At 40.9% G+C, this 23,283-nt stretch overlaps 2 protein-coding genes and 4 non-coding genes across 50 annotated transcripts in view; 1 reads left to right on the forward strand and 5 right to left on the reverse strand.

The window, feature by feature from the left end:
• Positions 1 to 37: 37 nt before the first annotated feature.
• Positions 38 to 8,641, reverse strand: GNL3 (G protein nucleolar 3). Of its 2 annotated transcripts, none has more exons than XM_045192177.2 (15): positions 8,448 to 8,641; positions 7,771 to 7,829; positions 6,975 to 7,112; positions 6,728 to 6,841; positions 6,424 to 6,507; positions 4,577 to 4,709; positions 3,537 to 3,649; positions 3,172 to 3,286; positions 2,279 to 2,366; positions 1,398 to 1,572; positions 1,132 to 1,274; positions 911 to 1,047; positions 640 to 821; positions 280 to 346; positions 38 to 176 (listed from the first exon to the last, which is right to left on the reverse strand). In XM_045192177.2, the coding sequence occupies exons 1-15, from the start codon at positions 8,458 to 8,460 to the stop codon at positions 91 to 93; spliced, it is 1,647 nt and encodes a 548-aa protein (XP_045048112.2). In that variant the 5' UTR covers positions 8,461 to 8,641; the 3' UTR covers positions 38 to 90. The 2 variants fall into 2 exon arrangements, with proteins under 2 accessions (XP_045048112.2, XP_024412437.2); XM_024556669.3 differs by having other exon boundaries at positions 3,172 to 3,289.
• On the reverse strand, positions 1,629 to 1,705 carry LOC112301351 (small nucleolar RNA SNORD69). Its single transcript, XR_002974487.1, has one exon. It is a non-coding gene; the product is annotated as a small nucleolar RNA SNORD69 (small nucleolar RNA).
• Positions 2,448 to 2,523, reverse strand: LOC112301350 (small nucleolar RNA SNORD19). Its single transcript, XR_002974486.1, has one exon. It is a non-coding gene; the product is annotated as a small nucleolar RNA SNORD19 (small nucleolar RNA).
• LOC112301353 (small nucleolar RNA SNORD19B) lies at positions 3,407 to 3,490 on the reverse strand. Its single transcript, XR_002974489.1, has one exon. It is a non-coding gene; the product is annotated as a small nucleolar RNA SNORD19B (small nucleolar RNA).
• On the reverse strand, positions 4,460 to 4,535 carry LOC112301349 (small nucleolar RNA SNORD19). Its single transcript, XR_002974485.1, has one exon. It is a non-coding gene; the product is annotated as a small nucleolar RNA SNORD19 (small nucleolar RNA).
• Positions 8,614 to 23,283, forward strand: part of PBRM1 (polybromo 1) — a 121,058-nt gene continuing 106,388 nt past the window's right edge. For 10 of the 44 annotated variants that reach the window (XM_053929290.1, XM_053929309.1, XM_053929318.1 and 7 more), the window contains exons 1-5: positions 8,694 to 8,832; positions 11,249 to 11,388; positions 11,652 to 11,773; positions 13,422 to 13,574; positions 14,782 to 14,879. In XM_053929290.1, coding sequence (XP_053785265.1) covers positions 11,726 to 11,773; positions 13,422 to 13,574; positions 14,782 to 14,879 — 299 coding nt within the window. In that variant the 5' untranslated portion in view covers positions 8,694 to 8,832; positions 11,249 to 11,388; positions 11,652 to 11,725. Of the gene's footprint in view, positions 8,674 to 8,693; positions 8,833 to 11,246; positions 11,389 to 11,651; positions 11,774 to 11,850; positions 12,322 to 13,421; positions 13,575 to 14,781; positions 14,892 to 23,283 lie in introns of those variants that run through there. The other 34 variants (XM_053929303.1, XM_053929305.1, XM_053929315.1 and 31 more) reach the window with 12 other exon arrangements.

Below are 23,283 nucleotides of genomic sequence, written 5' to 3' on the forward strand. Positions count from 1 at the left end.
AAACAAATGGTATATCACACACATAGAACAGTTTAGCAGTCTGTTCAAGATGTTGCGGGGGCGGGGGAAACCTAGCAGGACAAAGTTTCATTAGACATAGTCTGTACTGAAGTTGTAGGCATCATCTTCCTCTTCAGGCACTCTATCCAAGACGTAAGGTTGCTCAGACTGTTCATCTATATTAGAGGAAAGAAAAGTAGGGGTTTTTTTTTCTTTTTTTAAAGCAAGAACAACTCCATACCACACTGATTTGTTAGAGGACCCCTTCACCCAACTCACCGGCTTGAGTCTCCTCAGGCAGTGCTTCCCAGACTTCTTTTGGGGGGGACATGTCTGAGCTCTTTTCCTGTGCGACAATGAGAAAGTACTGTATTAGTAACCCTTGTGTCTGCTCATTAATCCAAATAATTATGTAACCGAAAAAGCCTCTGAAGATACACATAATGGAATTAAGAAAACTAAAACTAATGACTGGAAGACATATTATCAAAATTGTATGGAGTTTTTTGGTAATCTATTCCGAAATGTTTATCTATTCCGAAATGTTTAACTTCTACCTTTAGCCCCTCCTCATTTCTTGTACATTATAATACTGGAAAACTTAAGTCAGCGTAAACAACTCACAGACATCATACTTACATCAGCTTCTTCATCAACACTTTCCTGGTCATTGTTGATGTTTTCATAGTCCTCTCCGCCTTGCTGCTTCCTCTCTCTCTCTCTTGGCAATTCTTCAGGTATGTCCATTTCCTTTATTATTCCATTTGTCAGACCCGAGGACTGGAAAAGGATGCTACTAGCTAAATGAGGGCTTCTGATGGCTAGGAAAGGAATACAGATGTAAACAGATGTAAACAGACCTCAATAGGCGTGTCAACTGATGAAGACAGCAAACATAAGCCTTGCTTACCTTGTATGCTGTGTGCATTGTTCTTTTCCAGTTCTTCCAGATTAAAGCCCCATTTCATGTCTGTCACAATGTTTTCATTAAAATGTGGAGAAAGAGTCCAGGATGTAGGGGGATGGCAATAGTAGCCTAAAGAGCCACTGATATTAAAACAAGATTTGTCAAAAATCAGTTCCTTTATTTTCTATGGTCATCAAATGCCAAGAGTTCTAAAGAAGCCTTACCCTGTCCACTCCGACCACAGCAGTTTGGCAGCACCTTCTACATTCGGGGTTCCGCCTTTTTGGTGCAGTCCTCTTCTCTGAGCAAGCAAAGTAAAAAATTCTAAAGAGTTCTTAAAATCCGGGACAGTGAATTTCAGTACTACCTTAAAAGAAAAAAAAACAACTGTCATTCACCTGATGTAGTGTGGCTATAACATTGAAAATTTTCTACTTCAAATGCTTACAATGAAAAAGAAAATGGAGCTCACGGTAAGGGGTTCCTTTACCTGTCGAGTGTCAGCCTGGGACAGGATTGCACTTGCAGCCTCCACTGGTCTTAGCACTTCAATACTTGCTGGACTTCTCAGAGCAAGTGCAGTGGGAGAGTTAAGTGGAGACACAATGAAACTTGGACTATCTATGATTGTGATTTGTTTGTTCAGGGGGACAACCTGCATGCTCCTGGAACAAGATGGTAATTGATGAGGGTGTCTGCTTGCATGGAGGACAAGAGACAGAACATGAAGCTCAGGGTTGGATTGAACAAACTCAGCATAGTCTGTCAGATCCAGTTTATCATCATTTGCTTCATGTTGATCTAAAACCAGTGATCCCTCCCCTTCTATAAACACATTACAGCTTACATATTGCTGAACATGTGCTGCTTCCTCTGCCAAATACACCCCCTCTTTTTTTAGAGATAGGGGAAGGGAGGGAGAAAGGGAGAGAAACATCAATGTATGGTTGCCTCTTACATGGTCCCCACTGGGGACCTGGCCTGCAATCCAGGCATGTGCCCTGAGAATCAAATTGGCGACCCTCTGGCTCTCAGCCCATACTCAATGCACTGAGCCACACCAGCCAGGGCCAAATACACCCCCTCTTGTAGCTGGCAGACCTCTATTCATTTTAAGGCTAGGTTCAAGCATTATCTCCTCTGAGGGAGCTTCCCCCTTCTCTGAATCCATTTGCTTGCTTATTTTTCAAACCAAATTGTGAGCAGCTATTCTATCCCAGTTCTTTCCAAGCCTAGCACTGGCTTAACCTCTTCCTTTCATTAACACCTCTAAAGAAAAAATGGGAAATTATCTTCCTTAATATATCCAAAACAAAATCATATTTACTCATCTGTGATGAAATATTACCATTATGGAACAACTCAGTTTACCTTGTAAGCCCCATGGATACACCAACATTACATATCCGTTCTTGCTTTAAGCTATTGATGATGCTGCTTTTCCCCACATTTGGGAAACCTACATGTGGTAAATTCACAGATAAAAAGGAAATTGTGGTTATTATTACATTTTCACTGTTTTATTTTACACTTGCCTGATGTTTAGAGCAAGATCAGAGTTGGATCTGAGTGTCTTCACTTTAACACTAAGACCAATCTTAGTATCCTCATTTCTTGCACAAGTAATGAGGTCAGGAAGATGATTAATTCAAATAAACCAAGAGCTTTAAGAAGCCAACTTCCTACAGAGCCCAGTTCGCCAAAAAAAAAGGAGGTGGGCGCACAATTATGTACAATTTCTGTTTACATTGTGTGTATATGCTTGGTAAAGTGGGCAAGAGGCTAATGTTTAAAACAAGTCATTTATTTAATTTTTCTCTTTGGTAAACATTTTATTTATTTTTAGAGGGGAAGGGAGAAAGAGGCAGAGAAACATCAATGTGGGGTTGCCTCTCACACCCCGCCACCAGGGACCTGGCCCACAAACAAATGACCCTTTGGTTTGCAGGCCAGCACTCAATCCACTAAGCCACACCAGCCAAGGTATAAGCCACTCATTTAGCAACTAACACGTACACTCTTTTTTCTTTCTTTAAATTTAAAAAAGTTGTTATTGATTTTAGAGAAAGGAATGGAAAAAGAAACATTGATTGGATGCCTTCCACATGGGTCCCAACTGGGGACTGAACCCCCAACCCTTGGGTGCACAGGATGATGCTCCAACCTACAGAGCCACATCAGCCAGGGCAACCCCACACACTCATAACAAACACTCTTGGCATATAAGAGATTAACACACAAAATTGTGTTAAACTGAAACTCACCAATTACTCCAACGTGAATGGCTTTGCCATAAGTCTCTTGAAAACCTCCAAGAAGTTTCCAAAGGCCATCTTTCCCAACGCAGACTTCACTTTTGAATGGAGCTTTTCTCCTTATCTTCTTCACATTAAAATTGTAAACAGTTAGTTTAACTACTTCTAACCCAACATATAAAACTCAAGTATTTGGCTCCAAAGCCCAGCTATTAAAATTACCATACTCTGCCTTTCAGATTATCTCTGGATGACATCAGAGTTGGATCTTATACATTCTCACTTTTTAAATCAAGATTTTGTATAACTCATCATACTTTAACCATCCACAATCTGAAAGCAGCACATTTCCCACCAATGACAGTAAAGGGTACCTTGATTGTCTTCCCTTTGTCCTTCCGATTTGTTGAGGCTCTGAACACGACTGTTGGCAATTCCCTCTTCAAATAATTTAGCCAGTTCTCCAAATTCTCCTTTGGTACCAAATCTGATAGGGATTAGAAATAAAACACACATGTTCTAATTTGGTCATTCTGTTGAGATGAATCTGCACATCGAATAAAACTATGGATTTCACCGTGGTTTGCTTTTTCTCAGTTTTTTTCAAAAGGATATAAGGATATATGATGGAGAGAAGGTAAGCAAGCTCTTTACCACACTGCTGTAAGAGTTCAGCACGTATACTTCTGTATTTTTCCAATTCCCTGTCCTGTTTACCCTTTCAGGATCAAGTCAACCTCTAGATTATTGCCCTACTATTTGCCTTTACTTCCAGAATTTGCTGTCAGGTAGCAGCCATATTTATTGACCACACAGTAATTATAGATCCCATTATTACTCTCTGCTTCACAGGTCTCTATTCTGGGTCTTCATGTTCCTGCAGCTCAAACCCAGACATATTTAACTATGCATTTCATCTAAATATGGTCACCTATCAACATTGTTCAGGTGGAGAACATGATAGTCATCACTTCCTATGTAAAATGCAGGGTCTGTCACAAATAACACTCCCTTGTTATTACAAAAGCATAAGCATGTACTTCTGTAACAGTATCACACTCAAGCACACTGTGGGACATTTTAGGTGACACGTTCAAATTGCTGTCCATCTTGTGCAAGACATCATATACCCTACCAATCGCATTCAAGCAGGTGTTACTTCTGCTGCACCATATATTTTGTATGGTTAAGCTATGAAAATTTATATTCTTAAGTAAGAAAAGGTGCTAAGCATGGAATACCCAAAACCTCCACCCCTCTGCCCAGCAGTCCCTGGCAAGAAGAGAGCAAATGCACTGACTTTATTGAGGTCAGAGTTGGATCTTTCAGTCTTCAGCGACAATCAGACTGTTCAGATGTTTTCCTCATACCTCACCAGTGCATGTGAAATGCAAAGAGCATCCCTTTTGCTCACCTGACTTATTTAATACAAGTACCAGCTTCTTCTGTCCACTCAGGACAATGGCCTCTTCCACCTGGGGACACCTGCAACCAAGAGGATCCCTGGCATCCAATACTTCCAGCACAACATCTGAGGCTTCAATCACCTGTCAAGGCAAAACTATCAGGGAACTATCTGGGAATGCCCTCCACACAAGTATACTGGCATTATCCACTTTGTAACAGGGTGAGCTCAGAGTTGGATCTCATTTCTTCACTTAGTATGAAGAATGTTCTCATTCATCATTTCTCACAGCAAAGTAAAACACAGGTGTGCTCAGCAGCCTCTGGCTGCTCATTAACACAGATTTCAAATGTGTAAACACCCTCACCGTCTGAATATAAAACCCTCCCATAGTGAATTAGGACCTGCCAAGAGCTGCTGAGAAGCATGGCCAAATTCTATTCACAGGTGAGTGAGCTTGGGAAAACAGGTGTTGGGGTGGGAGTGCTGGGGATAACTACACCAAGACATCCCCTTGATCTCCTACCAAATACTTTAGAGCAGGTACAGGACTGTTAAGAACAGGCTGCACAGCAGAAGGTGAGCAACAGGCAAGTTAACTCACTATTTCTCCCACTCCCATCTATGGAAAAATTGTCTTCCACCAAATGGGTCCCTGGTGCCAAAATGGCTGGGACTGCTGCTTTTGAGACCTTATTTTAATGTACTTTCCTCTCTCAACCACTGGGTCAACATGTTACTTGTACCACTTTTTAAGTCATGCTTATGGGTAATTGTTCCTTCGCAAAATAATAAAACCAGAAGAATATTTTCTTCAGCCGAACAACAGAAAGGCTCTCAACAGAATAAACCTACTTGCTCAGCTCTTATGAATGGCTTTTCCCAGCTCAAGTGAACTCTTCTTAATCTTTTGGTGTCAAAAAAAAAAAGGACTCTTGTCTTTTAAGGGCCCAGAGACATATGAAAAGATGCTCAGCATCACTAGCCATCAGAGAGATGCAAATTAAAACCACAATGAGGTATCATCTCACACCAGTCAGAATGGCCAACATAAACAAATCCACAAACAAATGTTGGAGAGGATGTGGAGAAAAGGGAACCCTTGTGCACTGTTGGTGGGAATGCAGACTGGTGAGGCCACTGTGGAAAACAATATGGAATTTCCTCAGAAAACTAAAAATGGAACTGCCCTTTGACCCAGTAATTCCGCTGCTGGGATTATACCCTAAGAACACTGAAACACCAATCCAAAAGAATCTGTGCACCCCAATGTTCATAGCAGCACAATTTACAATAGCCAAGTACTGGAAGCAACCGAAGTGCCCATCAGCAAACGAGTGGATCCAAAAACTATGGTATATTTACACAATGGAATTCTACGCAGCAGAGAGAAAGAAGGAGCTTATACCCTTTGCAACAGCATGGATGAAACTGGAGAGCATTATGCTAAGTGAAATAAGCCAGGAAGTGAGGGACAAGTACCATATGATCTCACCTTTAACTGGAACATAAGCAATAGAAGAAAAAAGCAAACAAAATATAACCAGAGACATTGAAGTTAAGAACAATCTAACAATAGCCAGGGCGGGGGGGGGGGGGGGGGGGGTGGGGGCGGGGATAGTGGGAAGAGGGTATTATAGGAACTACTATAAAGGACACATGGACAAAACCAAGGGGGAGGGTGGAGAGGGGGGAGGGAGGTGGGTTCACCTGGGGTGGGGTAGAGGGATGGGGAGAAAAGGCATACAACTGTAATTGCATAACAATAAAAAAATTTTTTTTTTAAAAAAAAAAAAAAAAAGGACTCTTGTCTTTTAAACCTCACTATCACTTTTAGAAAACCTAGACTAAAGTACCTTTTTAAGTTCCTGACAATACAACTTCTTTGGATTCTGTTTGGCAGGCTTGGCTTTGTTCTTAGCTTTGCATTGTTCAAATTCCTGAAAGATACAGACAAAGGAAAAAGGACACAACATTATAAATTCAGCAGTTGTAGCCAGTTTCTCCATTTTCCACGCTGATTAGGGCTACTGCAATGGATATTTAAGTATCACCTGAACTCAATCCTTTTCTTCTCAAGAGGCACAGCATTTCCTGCCCTATTTATGTGCCTTTCTTCTACATTAGACCTCATCTCTCAATTCAGAAACTCAATCGTACCTCCTTCACAGGTTCCGCATTAGATGACTCAACACCAGGGTTAGTTTTAAGTTTTCTTTTCTTTTCCTGTTCCTTATGCCTGTCAAGTTTCTGCTGCTGTTTTAGTTCTTCAAGCTGTATCCAAATCATAAGAGAAATGAGTGAGCCAAAGTGACTTAGTATTGTTATATTAGTTTACTTTAAAAACAAAACAAAACAAAAACACACCACACATCACTTGTTGAAAATTTCAGCTAATGTAGCTCACCCGCTGTTTCCTTAGCTCAGCTTCCCGAAGAAGAGCTTCCTTAAAGGGAGCACTGTTTGGAACTCCCAGGTCTTTCCTACGTTTCTTGTGACCCCGTTTCTTAGCCTCCTTCCTCAATTTTCGATGGTGCTCTCGAACCTATCATAATAGAAATTTTTTTTTATGAGTTTACAAAAATACTGAACAGAATCTTTGTGAGAAACCAATATGGGGGTGGAGGGAAGGGGAGAAAATGCAGACAATTGTAACTGAATAAAAATAAATAAATTAATTAAAAAAAAAAAAAGAAACTATTCTGGCTGCTATTTTGTTATACCTGTAACATGACTTAAAAAAAAAAAAAAGGAACTTTAATTGTAATCATACAGAGATGCCTATTTATGTAAAAAACAGCAAGAAAATGTCACTGGGAGACTCTTTTTGCAAAGATTGTTAATATGTTGACCAAAATTTACAGACTTCATTATTGAATTACTCTGTTTCCCACATTGCACTCTTGATGCCTAAGAGGTTGTGTTGCCCTGCCAGGTAACTCAGTTTGTTAGAATACGTCAAGATTGTGGGTTCGATCCCTGGTCATGGCACATATAAGAATCAACCAATGACAAATTGATGTTTCTTTTTCTCTCTCTACAATAAATTTTAAAAAAGAAAAGAGCTTGTACCATAGTCAGTATATACAACCTCCATTTCCTGAGATCAACCATAGTAATCCAAACCTCCTTTTGGAGGACAGCTGGGGCAGAAATCAGTTAAGCATTACATTTGGTAGAGCTCTCCCAAGAACAAGGCTTACCTTTTTTTGGATTTTATACCGCTTATGGCAGGTCATGCGTTTACTTGCTTTCTTTAACTCTAACAAAGAAACACATCACCAGAAAAAAAGACAAAATTCAGTTTAGTTGTTGGTGACTTCGCTCAGGGGTCAGGTCCCTTTTGTTAAGTAGTTAATAAGCTCTCAAACGTAATTTAATAATCCTGTGGGGCATAATAGAAATACACACACCAATCTCAAATCACAGTTTGACTCAATAGATGGAGAGTGGAGCCCAACTACCCTCCCTGACTCTTCCCATATCAGACTGAGATCGTACTCCGGAGTGCAGGAGACCCAAGACGACAGCCACTCCTTGTCAACCACGAGTTACGAGCGAAAAGTGGGTTTGAGAAGTGACTCTCAGGCCTGAGGCCGGACTAAACGTGGCCGCGTAAGAGAAAAAAAGCGGCCCTAAATCTGGCTCAGACACTGTTTCATCACGAAATTTGGGGGCCCAACATTCCCTTCTGTACCATGGCCCCGCGATTAACATTGGGGCTTCCAATTCTGGGTTCTACGAGGGACCAGAACAATGGCTGACAGACTACCCGCAGGCCCCCATTACTGCAGAGACAAGCCTCAGAAGAATTCTCTAATGGGCTCACCGACCATCAGAAACAGAAACCCGTCCACGCCCAACCCCAGACAACACTCACTCGGCCGCTTCATAACGGAGGTGAAACGAGTAGCGCCAGCAACTGCACGATAAAAGCCGTCTCCGCCGGCACCACGTGCGAACTGAGACCACAAGCGAACGTCACGCACTCACGCTACCGCCGTAAAGCGCGCCGCCGTCGGCCCACGTGCACGGGCACGCAGTGTCGCGCGGAGCCCGGATCGCTTGGCGGCCCCAGAGCTGGTTTTGCGGCGGCACCGGGAGGGGTGAGGGAGGCGAGGGCGGCGAGGGCGGTGAGGGCGGCGGGTGCTGGAGCGACGGCAGCGGTCGCGGCCGGAGGAGCAATAGCAGCAGCCGTGGCGGCCACTGGGCGGGGCGTGGCGGTCGGGGACCGCGGCCGGGGCTGCAGGCGGCGGAGCGGCTGGGTAAGGCCGGGCCTGGGACGGGCGGGGCCGTTCCTCTTCGGCCGGCTCCCGGGCCTTTGTGTGGGCCCGGACGGGCGGGAGCTGCGGTGGAGGCCCCGCCCCGACTGTGGAGACGCGCCGGCCGAGCCTGGCGCGCGGGGCGGGGCAAGGCGGCGGGCGTCGCGACCGGCCAGGCCGCAGTGCCGCACCTGTCGGACGGGACAAAGGCGCGCCGCGGCCCGAAACTCCCCGCGCCCCTCTTTCCCGCCCGGGGCGGCTGGCCGATTGCTCCGAGGGTGCAGCTGCAAAGCTGTCAGCGTTTCCCTTAGTTCTCTCCCCACCCCTTTGCCAGTGACAGGTCGGGAAAGGAGGTCAGGGCCTTCTTTTTTGTTGTTGTTTCTTGACGGGTCAGACACAAACTCTAGTAGGGATTTTTTTTTTTTTTAAACCTTTCCCGGATGACTGTTCAGAGCGAGTATTTTTATCAATGGGACTTGTATTTATAGTAGACGCCAGATATTTAAGTTTCTTATTTGCAACATCACAAAGAATCGAAGTTTTTAAACTGCACACTTCTGGTTTTTAATACTTTTCCATCTCAAAATTTTTTTACTTAAAGAAAAGCATAGTTTTGTCATTATAGGGTAAGTGTTCGTGACTTAAAGGGGGAGAAAGATTGATAAAAATGTTAAAACCTGAAAAACAAGTGACAAACGCACAGTATAGTGGGTGTAGAGAATATTATCATAACTATAGAAATATATCCTGGAGTAGAACATTTTTGTTAACTTATTTTAAAGTAGGTCTCCTCAAAAATGATTTTTGGGTTTTTTTAATTTAGAAGTGCACTCTTTCCCAAATATCAGTCAGAAGCCAACTGAACTCAATACAAATAGGAGAGTAGTAGAATATTTGCTTTATTGTTAACAGATAGCCCATATTTTAAGATTAAAAGGAAGATTGGAAAATATCTTTTAAAGGAGTGTTTCAAATTAAAATAGTAACCAGATATGTGTGTGGATAAATTGAAGTGTCTTGACCACATTCTTTGGCTTTGAGAATGTCCAGAATACCTCAAATATTAATATTCTACCCAAATCCCCAAGATTAGTAAATTTTGGTGTACCTATATGTTAGGTAATTATCAAACCATCAAGCATTGTATGGAAAAATGTTGACTTGGAAGAATCTTCCCTAAGTTAAGACGCAGGCTGCAAAACAATACATTCGGTTTGCTAAAGCTTTTGTTTAAAAATGGAAAAAGGCAACCAAGGCATAGAATAAATACTGAAAGCTGTGAAAGCCAGTGTTAAGGGTGGTTTTTCTCTGGGAAGTAGGATTACAAGTGATTTTTTTTTCCTTTGAATCATGTTTTCCACAGTTTTTGTTTTAAGCATGTATTACAGTATTAAGTACCACTAGTAATACAGGAGAGAACTTAAAATTTATCAACTGTCAAAATATACCGGTTGGCTAAACTGAGTAAATATTTTTCCAGTTTTGAGTTACAAAGTTATTCTTTACTGTACTTGATCATTGGTTATCAGACTTTTAGACATGCAACCATGACTAAGATGTCGTTTTAAACGTAATTCAGCTTTGGAATCTGCTTTCCTCTTCATGGAAAAAGAATTGCTGAAGGGATGCTCATGGACTTTTTAAATTACACAAAACTCTTTAAAGTGTGCCATTATGTGCTCTTTTAATACATTTATTAAAAACATAAATTGATCACCCACACTATACCAAATGTTATTCGATAAGTGAAAGCTACAGAATGAATAAAAACCTGTTTCTGTGCCCAGGGAGCATGCAATTCTAAAGTTGAAACTTGACATTTTTGTTGTGCTTTGAAGTTTCAAAGTGATTTCACATAAATTTCACTGTCATAACAATCCAAGGGAGATATGTACACTTTACTGTTCCCATTTTAGAAATGAAGAAATGGATCTGAGAGGTGGTGACTCAAGCAAAATCAAATAGATAACAGAACTGGGACTCTTGTCTGCTGAGCTCACGTTCTGTTACTGCTCCCACCCACCTGGCTACATTGCCTTTCTTGCCAAACTTCTAAATACATGTTTAGATGTGTTCTTTGGATAAGAAAACATTAAAAAGTTATTGTTAAGTTGTATCTGTTTCTTATCAAAGTAAGTTAATGCTCCAAGGAATTTTGGATATTGCATGGTCTAGGCTATACACCTCTTCCCCCAAATGATTTATATATTTTTTGTCATTTCTTTTTGAGTGGATTGTTTATTAATGTAATTTTGACCTCTTGCCAAATGGTTGAAGGCTTTATTAAATTTTTTTAAAAATCTTTCTAAACCTGTATATGAAGTCTGCCCAATGCTGATAAGGACTTTTGGAAAGAAATGTTGGGGGGAAAGGAATTTTCCATACTTTGCTCACATGAGCCATTCTTGGTTTGTTCTAGCTTGCCAACACTTGGTGTCACATGTGAGCCCTCCACATGTGTTCACTCTCCATTCCAGCTCTGTGATTGAACTCTGCTCTCACTGACTGGGGGGCATTTGGGCAGGCATGCTTCATTCCTGGAATTGACAGTCATTCCATGTGAGTAAAGGGGAACCTCAGTGAGACATCTTTAAGCACATGAAAAGCATTTGGTTTTAAAATGGAAGAAATGTCAGGTGCTTTAAATGCCTGACCTTTGTAGCAGTTAGTTTCATTGGCACAAGGAAACATGGCTATTTTTTCCAGTTCTCTTGTCTTTCCTTAGTAGTTCTCCTTGAATGTTTTCTATCTATTAGTCTCCATGTTTACTTCTGACCCTTCTTTTTTATTTCCCCTTTCCCTGTCTTGTTCTTCTCTTTCAGTTTTGAATGTACACTGAATCAGCACTTTTAAAGCCCTGCCTTCTCCCACTGGCTTCACTTGGCCTTCAGACATAATGAGGAGACTGGCTTTTCGAGGTGCTGGTTGTGCTCTGGTAAAGCTGGTAAATTACTGATCATCTACACCCTTTCCCTTTTCTGTTCTTCCTTGTCTTTTCCCTTCCACCTTTCTTAAATTTTATTATCCTTTTCATAAAGATCCCCTCCTCATGTTTATCAAATTCACTTGTGTCCTTGTCATAGATTGTTTACAAAGGGTTGGTCCTTAGTTTTTTCATCTTAATGATTGAGGACAGTTTAGCAGCCTTTTATAAAACAAATAAAAATCAACCAAACCTGGCTGTTCTTGGCCTAAGCCCTTTGAGCTTTTAGCCAGTTGTAGCTGATTGCAAACTAAGGTACTGTGTAACAACGAAAGCCTAGAGGAAGGGACATCTTCATGGTGGGCTATGTTTTCAAATACCATATAGACTATTGAAAAAAGAGAGAGATAGGAGACTCCTCTTGTTTTTTAGTTGCTTACCAGGATCGCTTATTTGTTGATATGTTTTGTTCCTGCTTTCATTCCCTGGAGATCCCCAGTTTTCCTCTCCATACTATTGGCAACCCATTCTTTCAGCTGCAGTGCCTTAGTTTCTGAAATTGAATGTCGGTGAGTGAAACTGGAATCAGTTTTTTCCTTTAGTGTTAGAGAAAGACCTTTAAAATCACAGCATACTATTTGATACTGTTAAATTGTATAAGCATTCTAGGACCTTCCTAGTATACGCCTTCCCCTGTAGATGTAGCAAATCATTCCAATGATTACTTTTCTTGTGTAATAGTCAAATGTGTATATTTGTAAAGTTGTGCTAAGATTAGTTACTTAGCAGCCTGCCTGAACCTGAGGGCAAATTTAGAAAGGCGAAGCAGGATCTAAACACTCACCTCTGAGGTGCTCTTCTAGACGATCTGCTAAATATTAAAGCTATGATTTCACAATTCACAGGGATAGAATAACCTCATATAACTGAAAAGGAGGTTAGTCTGGAGTAACAGAAAAGTTTCAAAGCACAGTTTTGCTACTTTGGCATAGGTATGGCAAGTCACTTTAAGTGTTTTTCCAGGGGTATGTCCTGTGGGTCCCTGTTTAATGAATGGAGAGAAGTTGTTCTCAGTGTGTTAATTTTAGGCTGCATCTAAAATGCTAGAAAGTTAATTGTCCTCTGTCCCCTAAATTTTTGCACTACTCATTTGCGTCAGGCACAGGTTCCTATTTTTAGCCTCATGGCCCACCTGGAAAATTATCGCAATTGTAAGACACACTGGGGAACACAGATAAGGCTGTTGCTTCCAGAGGTGACTGCCTTGGGGCTTCTGTCCCCAAGGCTTGCCTAGCTTCTTCAGGAGCTGAAGGGTCAAAACTTCCAGTATACTGTTGTATCATTGCATGTGGGTTTTCAAACTCCAGTCTAGGGTAACTTTGAGGCCAGAACTATTTGAATCATTTAAAATTGGTGGTATACAAATAAGAACATGTTTGCTGAATTTGTCCTATCTAAGTTGAAAGTCTAGCATTTTGGTAAATGAAGGGACTAAAGCAACAAGGTCTAGGACTTTCATTGAAAAAATCTTACAGTTAGTCAAGCTTCTTTGCCACAGTTAAACTATCTTCCTGAATGAACCAGAGGCTTGATAATTAGGTGGCCAGCTAAGGGCTTGGTGACAGAGTCTAAATTTAAATATAAGAACATTGATAATTATTTCTTGTAGAAGAAGTTGGATTCCATGGGTTCCAAAAGAAGAAGAGCAACCTCCCCTTCCAGTAGTGTCAGCGGGGACTTTGATGATGGGCACCATTCTGTGTCTACACCAGGCCCAAGCAGGAAAAGGAGGAGACTTTCCAATCTTCCAACTGTAGATCCTGTGAGTAACTTGGATCACACAGTTTCTGCCTGCTTTTCCTAGGATTCCCTATCCTGCTTTCAATAATGATAAGTGGTTAAGATGAAAGCCCTCGCCATTTCTTTTTCCTGTGGCTTGATATTCTTAACCTTGAAAAGTATACATTTACCTAGAAATCTTACAGTAATAGTATACTTTAATATTATGAAATAATAAAGAGTATCAGTATGTGCCATTATATAATCACTCAAATAACTGTGTGCTTGTCCTGTACCGAGTACTGTTCTGGTTATTAGGATATGGCCATATGAAGACAGGTCAATTTTTCACTTGGAACTAAGATTCTAGTGGGGGGGAAGCAGAATGTAAACAGGTGAATGAATAAATAATCAATAAAGTACCCTCAGCTAGTGATAAGAAGAAAAGTTTGGGTGATTTAGGCTGTTTTGGCTCAAACTTTCAGGTTTCTCTGTGAGGAGAAGGCACTGGCCCTGTGGAGCTCTGGGGAAGAATGTTCCAAGCAGAGGGGCTGGGTCATGAATGAGTTTGGTGTGTTACGGTTATAGAGAGATGGTCAAGAGGGAGGAGACTAGTAAAGTGTGCCCAGCCAGGGTGTATAGTTATTCTACATACTCTGTGGGCAGTGTTAGAGTTTAGATTTTATTTTCTGAGTAGTAAGAATCCCCAGTATTAGGTGATTTTAAGTGAGAGAATAATAAACTGATTTAGGTTTTTAAACCAAAAAAAAGAAAGAAAAGTCACCAATTGCATAAATCTGATGAAAGATACCAAGACATGTATCAGTTAAATTTTATTCTTATTTATTTTTTAATCCTCACCTGAAGATATGTTTATTGCTTTTAGAGAGAGAGGAAGAGGGTGTAGAAAGAAAGGGGGAGAAAGAGAAACATTGATCGATTGCCTCTTGTACGTCCCCTGACCAGGGATTGAACCCACAACTTAGGTATGTTCTGGACCAGGAATTGAACTCTCAACCTTTTGTTACGGGACAACGCTCCAACCAGCTCAGCCACCCAGCCAGGGCAGTTAAATTATTTTAAATAGAGATAGTGTCAGCATATTTCAGACTTGGGTTCCCAATAGTAATTGGGGACCTTGCCCTTTTACTTATCTACTTGCTTTTTATGGGTATGTTTTTATTAAAGATTATATAATATGCCTATGCTGGCTTTCTGCTCACTTTTCTTGTGATTTTTCCAATGTGTAGATTGCTGTGTGTCATGAACTCTATAACACCATCCGGGACTATAAAGATGAACAGGGCAGGCTTCTCTGTGAGCTCTTCATTAGGGCCCCAAAGCGAAGGTGAGTTGGAAGGTGAGTGGGAGGAATATAGTCTTTGGTCAGTGTTTTAAAGTAATTGATAATTGATTTTCTTTTGAAAGGAAGGCTTAAATGACAGGTCAGATTTGTTTTAGTTGTCAAGATGTAGTAAGCACATTTAAAATTTTTCTTAAATCGTGGTTAAAAATATACACAATGTAAAATTTATAGTCTTAACAATTTTAAGAATACAGTTCAGTAAGTGTTAAGTATATTCACATTGTTGTACATACTGTAAAATTGAAACTCTATACCCATTGAACAGCTCCCCCTTTCTCTCTTCCTCCCAACCCCTGGCAACCACTACTGTATTTTTCTGTTTCTATAAATTTGACTACTTTAGAGTTCTCATATAAGTGGAATCACAGAGTATTTGCCTTTTGTGACTGGCTTATTTCACTTAGCATAATGCCCTCTAGATTCATCCATGTGACAGGATCGCCTTTTTAAGGCTGAATAATATTTCATTATTTGATTTATCCATTCATACCTTGATAAACACTTGAGTTGCTTCTACCTCTTGGCTATTGTAGATAATGCTGCAGTGAACATGGGTGTGCAAATACCTCTTTGAGATGCTGTTTTCAGTTCTTTCGGATATATTGTATACCCAGAATTAGGATTGCTAGATCTATAGTAATTCTGTTTTTTGAGGAATCACTCTACTGTTTTCCATAATTGTACCATTTTACATTCCCACCAACAGTCTACAGGGCTCTAATTACTCCACATCTTTGTTACACTTGCAATTTTATAGTAAGTTTGGAAATCAAAAAGTGTGAGTCCTCTGTGATGGTTAATTTATGAGTGAACTTGACAGTCTTCCAACTTTGTTCTTTTTCAGGATAGTTTTGGCTATTTGGGGCTCTCCATATGAATTTCAGGATTGATTATTTTTGTATCAGCATGTTGAATCTGTAGATTGCTTTAGATAGTATTGGTGTCTTAACATTATTAACTTTCAATACATGAACATGAGATATTTTTCCATTTATAGGTGTTTTCTTTAACTTCTTACAGAAATATGTAGTTTTCAGTGTATAGGTCACCTACTTAGTTAGGTTTATTCCTATTTTATTTTCTTTGATGCTGTTACAAATGGAATTGTTTTCTTAATTTCCTTTTTGGATTGTTCATTACTAGTGTGTAGAAATACAACCGATTTTTTTGTATGTTGATTTTGTATACTGCTAACTTTGCTTATTCTAATTGTGTGTGTAACCTTTAGAATTTTGCAGATAAGATCCTATCATCTGTAAACAGAGATAATTTTACTTCTTCCTTCGAAATTTGGTAGATGCCTATTATTTCTTTTCATTACCTCATTGTTCTCACTGGGACTTCCAGTATTATGTTACAAAGAAATGTCAAGAGCAAGCATCCTAGACCTGTTCCTGATATTAGAGGAAAAGTTTTCAGTCTAGTACCATTTTGAGAATGATAGTAGCTGTGGGTTTTTCAAATATGGACTTTACTGTATCGAGGTGGTTTTCACGTATACCTAATTTGTTGAGAGTTTTTGTGGTGAAAGGAAATTGGATTTTGTCAGATGCTTTCTCTGTATTAATTGAGACCATCATGTCATTATTCTCCTTCATTCTGTTAATAAATGCAATACTTTTATGAATTTGCATGGATTGAACCACCCTTGCATTCCAGGAATAAATCCCTCTTGGTCATGGTATATAATCCTTTTAACATGCTACCGAATTCATTTTGCTAATATTTTGTTGAGGATTTTTGTGTCAATGTTCGTAAGGGATATTGAGCTGTAGTTTTCTTGTAGTGTCTTTGTCTGGCTTTGGTATCAGGGCATTGCTGGCCTCATGTAGTAATTAACTTTTTCCTCTTACAATTTTTTGGAAAAGTTTGAGAAGGATAGGTTCTTCTTTAAATATTTGGTGGAATCCACCTGTGAAGTCATTAGATCCAGGAATTTTCTTTGCCCAGGAGACTTTGATTACTGATTCAGTCTCCATACTAGTTATAGGTCTATTCAGGTTTTCTGTTTCTTATAATCGGTCTTGGTAGGTTGTATGTTCATAGGAATTTATTAATTCCTTATAGGTTATCCAATTTATTGGTATACAGTTGTTCATAATAGTCTCTTATAATCCTTTTTATTTCTGTAGCATTGGTTGTAATAGCCCCTCTTTCATTTCTGATTTTATTTTGCTTAGTTTGTCTAGCTAAGGGTACGTCAATTTTGTTTATCTTTTCAATACAACTGTAGCTTAGCTGGCTTTTAAATTTCTTTTTCTCTTCTCTGTTTCATTTATCTCTGCTTTTCATATTATTTCCTTACTCTATCTTTGGGTTTAGTGTGTTCTTTCTCTATCTCCTTCAAAGTAAAGCATAATTTAAAAAAATAACAGCCTTTCTACAGAATTAAAGAAACCACATGCATTTAGACTGGTAGGAGGGGTGGAGACGTGAAATGGGCTAGTTCCATATCCACGTGTAGTAGATAAAAATTTGGGAGGGATATCTCCAGGGCGAGTAGTCCCAGCCCCACCCCAGGCCTCCCAGCCAGGGAACCAGTGCCAGGAAGATAAGTCCCCATAACTTCTAGATGTAAAAACCAGTGGGGGTTGAGTTGATGGAAGAAACTTCTGGAGTCCCAAGCAGTTCAGACTCACTCCCTTTTCCCCAGCACCAGGGTAACAGCTTGAAAGGCACCAGTGGCACAAGAGGAGAAACTAAAGTAACTAGCATCAAGGCATGAGCTTGAGGACAGCTTTCTCCCAGACAGAAATGCAGACAGAATTGTCCCTTTTCTGAACCCTCCCCCAACAGAGTCACAAACTCAGCAGAAGGGTTCCATATCCGAGACTCCATCAACCTGGCTAAGTAAGCCCTGCCCTAGAGATCTGCTAAGACTCCATCTCACCCAATTTAGGGGCCTACCCAGGCTGTTATCAGTGACTTTTACAGATGAATGACTGGTCTTGGCTCCTGCTTCACAACTTCTAAATCCTCTTAAATAAGCAACAGCCAGCCTCAGTGAGCCCGTAGACACTATACCTCTTGCTAAGTGGCCCCAGGTTAGGAACTAGCAGCAGTTAGATTCACACCTTGGCTTTCCTTGGGAACCTCCAAGTCAAGCATAAGTAGCAGCCATCTCAGATTGCTTTATAGCTCAGACAAGGTGGCCCTAAGCACAACATAGGTGGGAGCTGACCTTAGCCTGTACCACTTGGGAGATTCCAGAGCTTGTGCACCAAGTATAAGCTACAGAACACTTCAGAGCACCACCACCCTGCCCTTGCACACCTGATCCTCCATAGTGGGCAGAGGTTGGTGGTCAGTGGACACAGACAGTCCTTGCAGCTGACTGGCCTGGGTAAATCCCTCCTTTGAGCTGCCAGCAGAAGTCTAGGCTCAACTACAAGAGGAGGATGTACTCAGCGTACATGAAGGGCACACCTATACTACCCAGCTTGGCTGATAGGGGAGACTATGCCAACAGACTTTACAGGACACTTACTACATTAGGCCACACTGCCAAAAGAGGGAGTCATAGTAGCTCTACCTCATACATAGAAATAAACACAGGGAAGCTGCCAAAATGAGGAGACAAAGAAATATTGTCCAAATGAAAGAACAGATCAAAACTTCTGGAAAACATTTAAACAAAATGAGACAAACAACCTATTAAATGCAGAGTTCAAAACACTGGTTATTAGGATGGCTAAGGAAATTAGTGAGGACCTCAACAGTGTAAAAAATATCCAATCAGAAATGAAGCATACACTGATTGAAATAAAGAAAAATTTACAGGGAAATAGCAGTAGAGTGGATTAAGCTAAGAATCACATCAATGATTTGGAACATAAGGAAGCAAAAACAGCCAATCAGAACAACAAGAAAAAAGAATCCAAAAAACAAGGATAGTGTAAGCAGCCCCTGGGACAACTTCAAGCTTTCCAACATTCACATCATAGGGGTGCCAGATGGAGAAGAGAAAGAGCAAGAAATTGGAAATCTATTTGAAAAAATAATGAAAGACAACTTCCCTAATCTAGTGAAGGAAATAGACATGCAAGTCCAGTTTGCACAGAGAGCCCCAAACAAGATGGATGCAAAGAGGCCCATTCTGAGACACATCATAATTAAAATTCCAAAGGTTAAAGAGAGACTCTTAGTAGCAGCAAGAGAAAAGCAGTTAGTTACCTAAAGGAGTTCCCATAAGACTGTCAGCTGGACTGGCAAGACATAAAAGTAGGGATCTACAGCCAAGATTGTTCTACCCAGCAAAACTATCATTTAGAATCGAAGGGCAGATAAAGAGATTCCCACCTGGCTGGTATAGCTCAGTGGATTGAGAATGGGCTGGGAACCAGTCAGGGCACATGCCTGGGTTGCAGGCCAGGTTCCAGTAGGGGGTGTGCGAAGAGCAACCACACATTGATACTTCTCTCTCTTTCTCCTTCCCTTCCCATCTAAAAATAAAAATAAATAAAATCTTTAAAAAAAAAAAAAAAAGCTTCCCATGCAAGAAAAAACTAAAAGACTTCATCATCACCAAGCCATTATTATCTGAAATGTTAAAGGGACTTATTTATGAAAAAAAAGATCAAAACTATGAACAATAAAATGGCATTAAATATGTATCTATCAACAATTGAATCTAAAAAACAAACTTAGCAAACAACAACAAACAGAATCATGGATATGGAGAGGTTTTGATGGTTGCCAGATGGGAGGGTGGCGTGGGGGAATGGGTGAAGAAGTGAGGGGATTAATAAGTACAAATAGGTAGTTACAAAACAGCCATGGGGATGTAAAGTACCATGTAGAAAATGGAGTAGCCAAAGATCTTATACCCAGGGACATGAATGGTGATGTGGGGATTGCCTGAGGGAGTGGGGGTGCTTGGTGAAGGGGGCAAAGGGGGAAAAAAATTGGGACAACTGTAATAGCATAATCAATAAAATAGAACTTAAAAATAGTAACCTCTAAGATACCAGCATTGAAGTTGTAGCTATCATAATTAAGAGGGATTAATTTTTCAAAATATGCAGAAAGGCCACAATGATTATTTTTACTTGCTTTCTCTCTTTTCCCCTTTACTTTTGGGCTTGACTCCTATGATCCAGTGAAGCCAGACATACTGCTGGCCCCGGTATGCACCTGTATACACCTCCCTGTGGAGGCTATGTTCCCCCTGACTAGAGCTTTCTTCCTCTCTTACTGTCAGAACATCACTGTTCCCTTCTCTTTCTGGCAGTTGAAGTTATTTGTTCAGGAAACATGGTCCTGGCAAGGTGGTTCAGTTGGTTAGAGTGTTGTCCCATACACCAAAAGGTTGCTGGTTTAATCCCCAGTCAGGCACATACAGGAGACAACCAACCGATTAGTTAGTCTGCCTTTCTCCCTTTCTCTCTTGCTCTCTCTCTGTCTCTATCTCTCCCCCTCTCACACTCCCTCCCCGTACCCTTCCTCTCTAAGAATAATTTAAAAACAATATATAAAAGGAATCATACATGCATGTTATAGACAGAATAATAGCCCCCAAATATGTCCATGTTTTATTCCCCAGAACCTATGAATATATTGGATTACATTGCAAAAAGAAATTGTTTGTTAATTTACTTTTTTAAAATTATATTTTATTATGCTATTACAGTAGTCCTGATTTTCCCCCTTGCTCCCTTCCACCCAGGCCCCCTACTCCCTCAAGCAATCCCCCAACCATTTTTCATGTCATGTCATGGGTCATGTGTATAAGCTCTCTGGCTACTCCATTTCCTATAGTGTACTTTACATCCCCATGGCTATTCTGTAACCACCCATTTGTACTTCTTAATCCCCTCACCTCTTCTCCCATTCTCCCCCTCCTCTCTCCTATCTATCAACCATCTAGTAACTAACTGCTTTTCTCGTGCTGCTTCTGAGTCTCTAACCTTTGGTGTCTTGGAGTGGACCTCTTTGCATCCATCATAATTGGGTCTCTGTGTGCTTCCTGGACTTGCATGTCTATTTCCTTCACCAGATTAGGGAAATTTTCTTTCACTGTTTTTTTTTCCAGATAGATTTTCATTTTCTTGCTCTCTTTTCCCTCTGGCACCCCTATGATGTGAATGTTGGACCTCTTGACATTGTCCCAGAGGCTGTTTATACTATCCTCATATTTTTGGATTCTTTTTTCTTCTTGTTCTGATTGATCGGTTTTTGCTTCCTTATGTTCCAAATCATTGATTTGATTCTTGGCTTCATCCACTCTACTGTTGTTTTCCTGAGAGTGTAAATTGTTCTTTATTTTAATTAGTGTACCCTTGTTTCTGACTGGGTCTTTTTTATGTTGCTGAGTTCCTCACTAAGTTCCTCGAGCATCCTTATAAACAGTGTCTTGAACTCTGCATCTGATAGATTGCTGATCTCCATTTCGTTTAACTCTTTTTCTGGAGTTTTGATCTGTTCTTTCATTTGAGCCATATTTCTCTGTATCCTCGTTTTGACAGTCTCTCTGTGTTAGTTTCTATGTATTAGATAGAGGTGCTTTGACTCTGTGTGTTGGTAGTGTGGCCTAATGTAGTAGATGTCCTGTAGGGTCCAGTGACTCTGCCTCCCCTATCACCCAAGCAGGGTACTTGAGGGGTGCCCTTCATGTGGGCTGAATACACCCTCCTCTTGCAGTTGAGCCTTTTTTTTTGCTGTTGGCAGATCAGTGGGAGGGATTTACCCAGGCTAGTCAGCTGCAAGGACTGGCTGTAACCATTGACCACCAACCTCTCTCTACTCTCTGTGGAGGATCAGCTGTGTGGGGGCAGTGCGGTGGTGCTCTGAAGTGATCTGTAGCTGTCCACCGGGTGCATTGGCCCTCAGATTTCCTGGGTGGTGCAGCCCAAGGTCCTCCCCGACCTGTGGTTTGTCTGGTGTGCCCTGCCTGTGCTGTAAAGCAATCTAAGATGGCTGCTACTTGTGCTGGGTTTGGAGATTCCTAGGGGGGAAGCCGAGCTGTGAATCTAATCTGGCTGCCACTAGGGCTCACTGAAGCCAGCTTTTGCTTGTTTGATAGGCTTTAGGAGCCAAGACAAGTCATTCTTATGGAAAAGTAGTTTGGGTGGTCCCATAAGTTGGGTGGGGCAGAGCCTCTGGGGATCTCCAAGGCGGGTCAAACAGTGTTAGCTAGGATGATAGAGTCTCAGATGTGTCACCAGGTCTGTAGGGAGAGGGTTTAGCAAAGGGACAATGGCCTCTGCTCGCCTTGATTTCATAATTTCAGTTTTTCCCTATATTCCACTGGTACCTTTCAACCTGCTGCCCCTGTCCTGGATATCAGAGGGAGTGAGTCTGAGTTGGTGAGTCCATGTGTGTCTTTAAGAGGAACTGCTTGGAGCTCTAGCAGTATCTTCCACTGACTCAATCCTCACTGGATTTTGCAGCCCAAAGTTGTGGGGACTTATCTTCCTGGTACTGGAAGTGTGGGCTGGGGGTCCTGGTATGGGTCTCAGACTCCTCGCTCCTGAGATATCATATGTGGATGCGGGACCAGCCCATTCCACATCTGTGCTCCTTTGGATGGGTGTGATTCCTTTAATTCTGTAGTTGTCAGACTTCTATTCAGCTCGATTTCTGGCTTTCCTGAGTGATGGTTCATTATTTTAGTTGTAATTATGATGTGGTTGTGCAGAGCTGAGCCATATCTGCCTACTCTGCCATCCTGCCTGGAAGTCTCCAAAATCTTGTTAATCAGTTTACTTTGAATTGGAGAGATTATCTGGATTATCTAGATGGGCCCGATGTAATCACCACAGAGTCCTTAAACAAGGAAGAGGGAAGCAGTTGAGTTAAAGAGAGACTTGAAGATGCTATACTCCTGGCTTTGAAGATTGAGGAAGGTGCTACAAGCCAAAGAATGTAGGCAGTCACTAGAAGCTAGAAAAGGCTAGACATTGGATTTTTCCATAGACTCTCCAGAAGAAATGCCAACACCTTGCCGTTTAGCCCAGTGACATCCATTTTGGACTTCTGTAGGGTTAGTTTGTGTTGTTTTAGGCCATTGGGTTTGTGATAATTTTTTTACAGCAGCTATAGGAAACTAATTAAGTGAGTTAATTAAAAAATTAGTTCCATTTGTGAGTTCCATTTGTGATTGTTGATGCCGTAGTGGGTAGCAAACAAGCTGCAGGTTGAGCTGAAGCAAACTGCTCACTTCAAAGAGCAGAACCACCAAGGATGTAATGTCACCATTCTGAATTAGAAGAAAGAGCCCTATAACTTAGTGATGGCCATAAATGAGGGACTTTTTAAAAACTGAGGTAACTATTTCCAGACTTCTGTTGTTTTATTGTTAATAGTCTTTTAAAAGTTGTAATTTATTTAGCATATGATACTAAAAGTCTGTATTTATTGCTTAGCACATACTAGACATAGTGCCAAG

This window comes from Desmodus rotundus, chromosome 8, assembly GCF_022682495.2.
Source record: "Desmodus rotundus isolate HL8 chromosome 8, HLdesRot8A.1, whole genome shotgun sequence".
Lineage (NCBI taxonomy): Eukaryota > Metazoa > Chordata > Mammalia > Chiroptera > Phyllostomidae > Desmodus > Desmodus rotundus.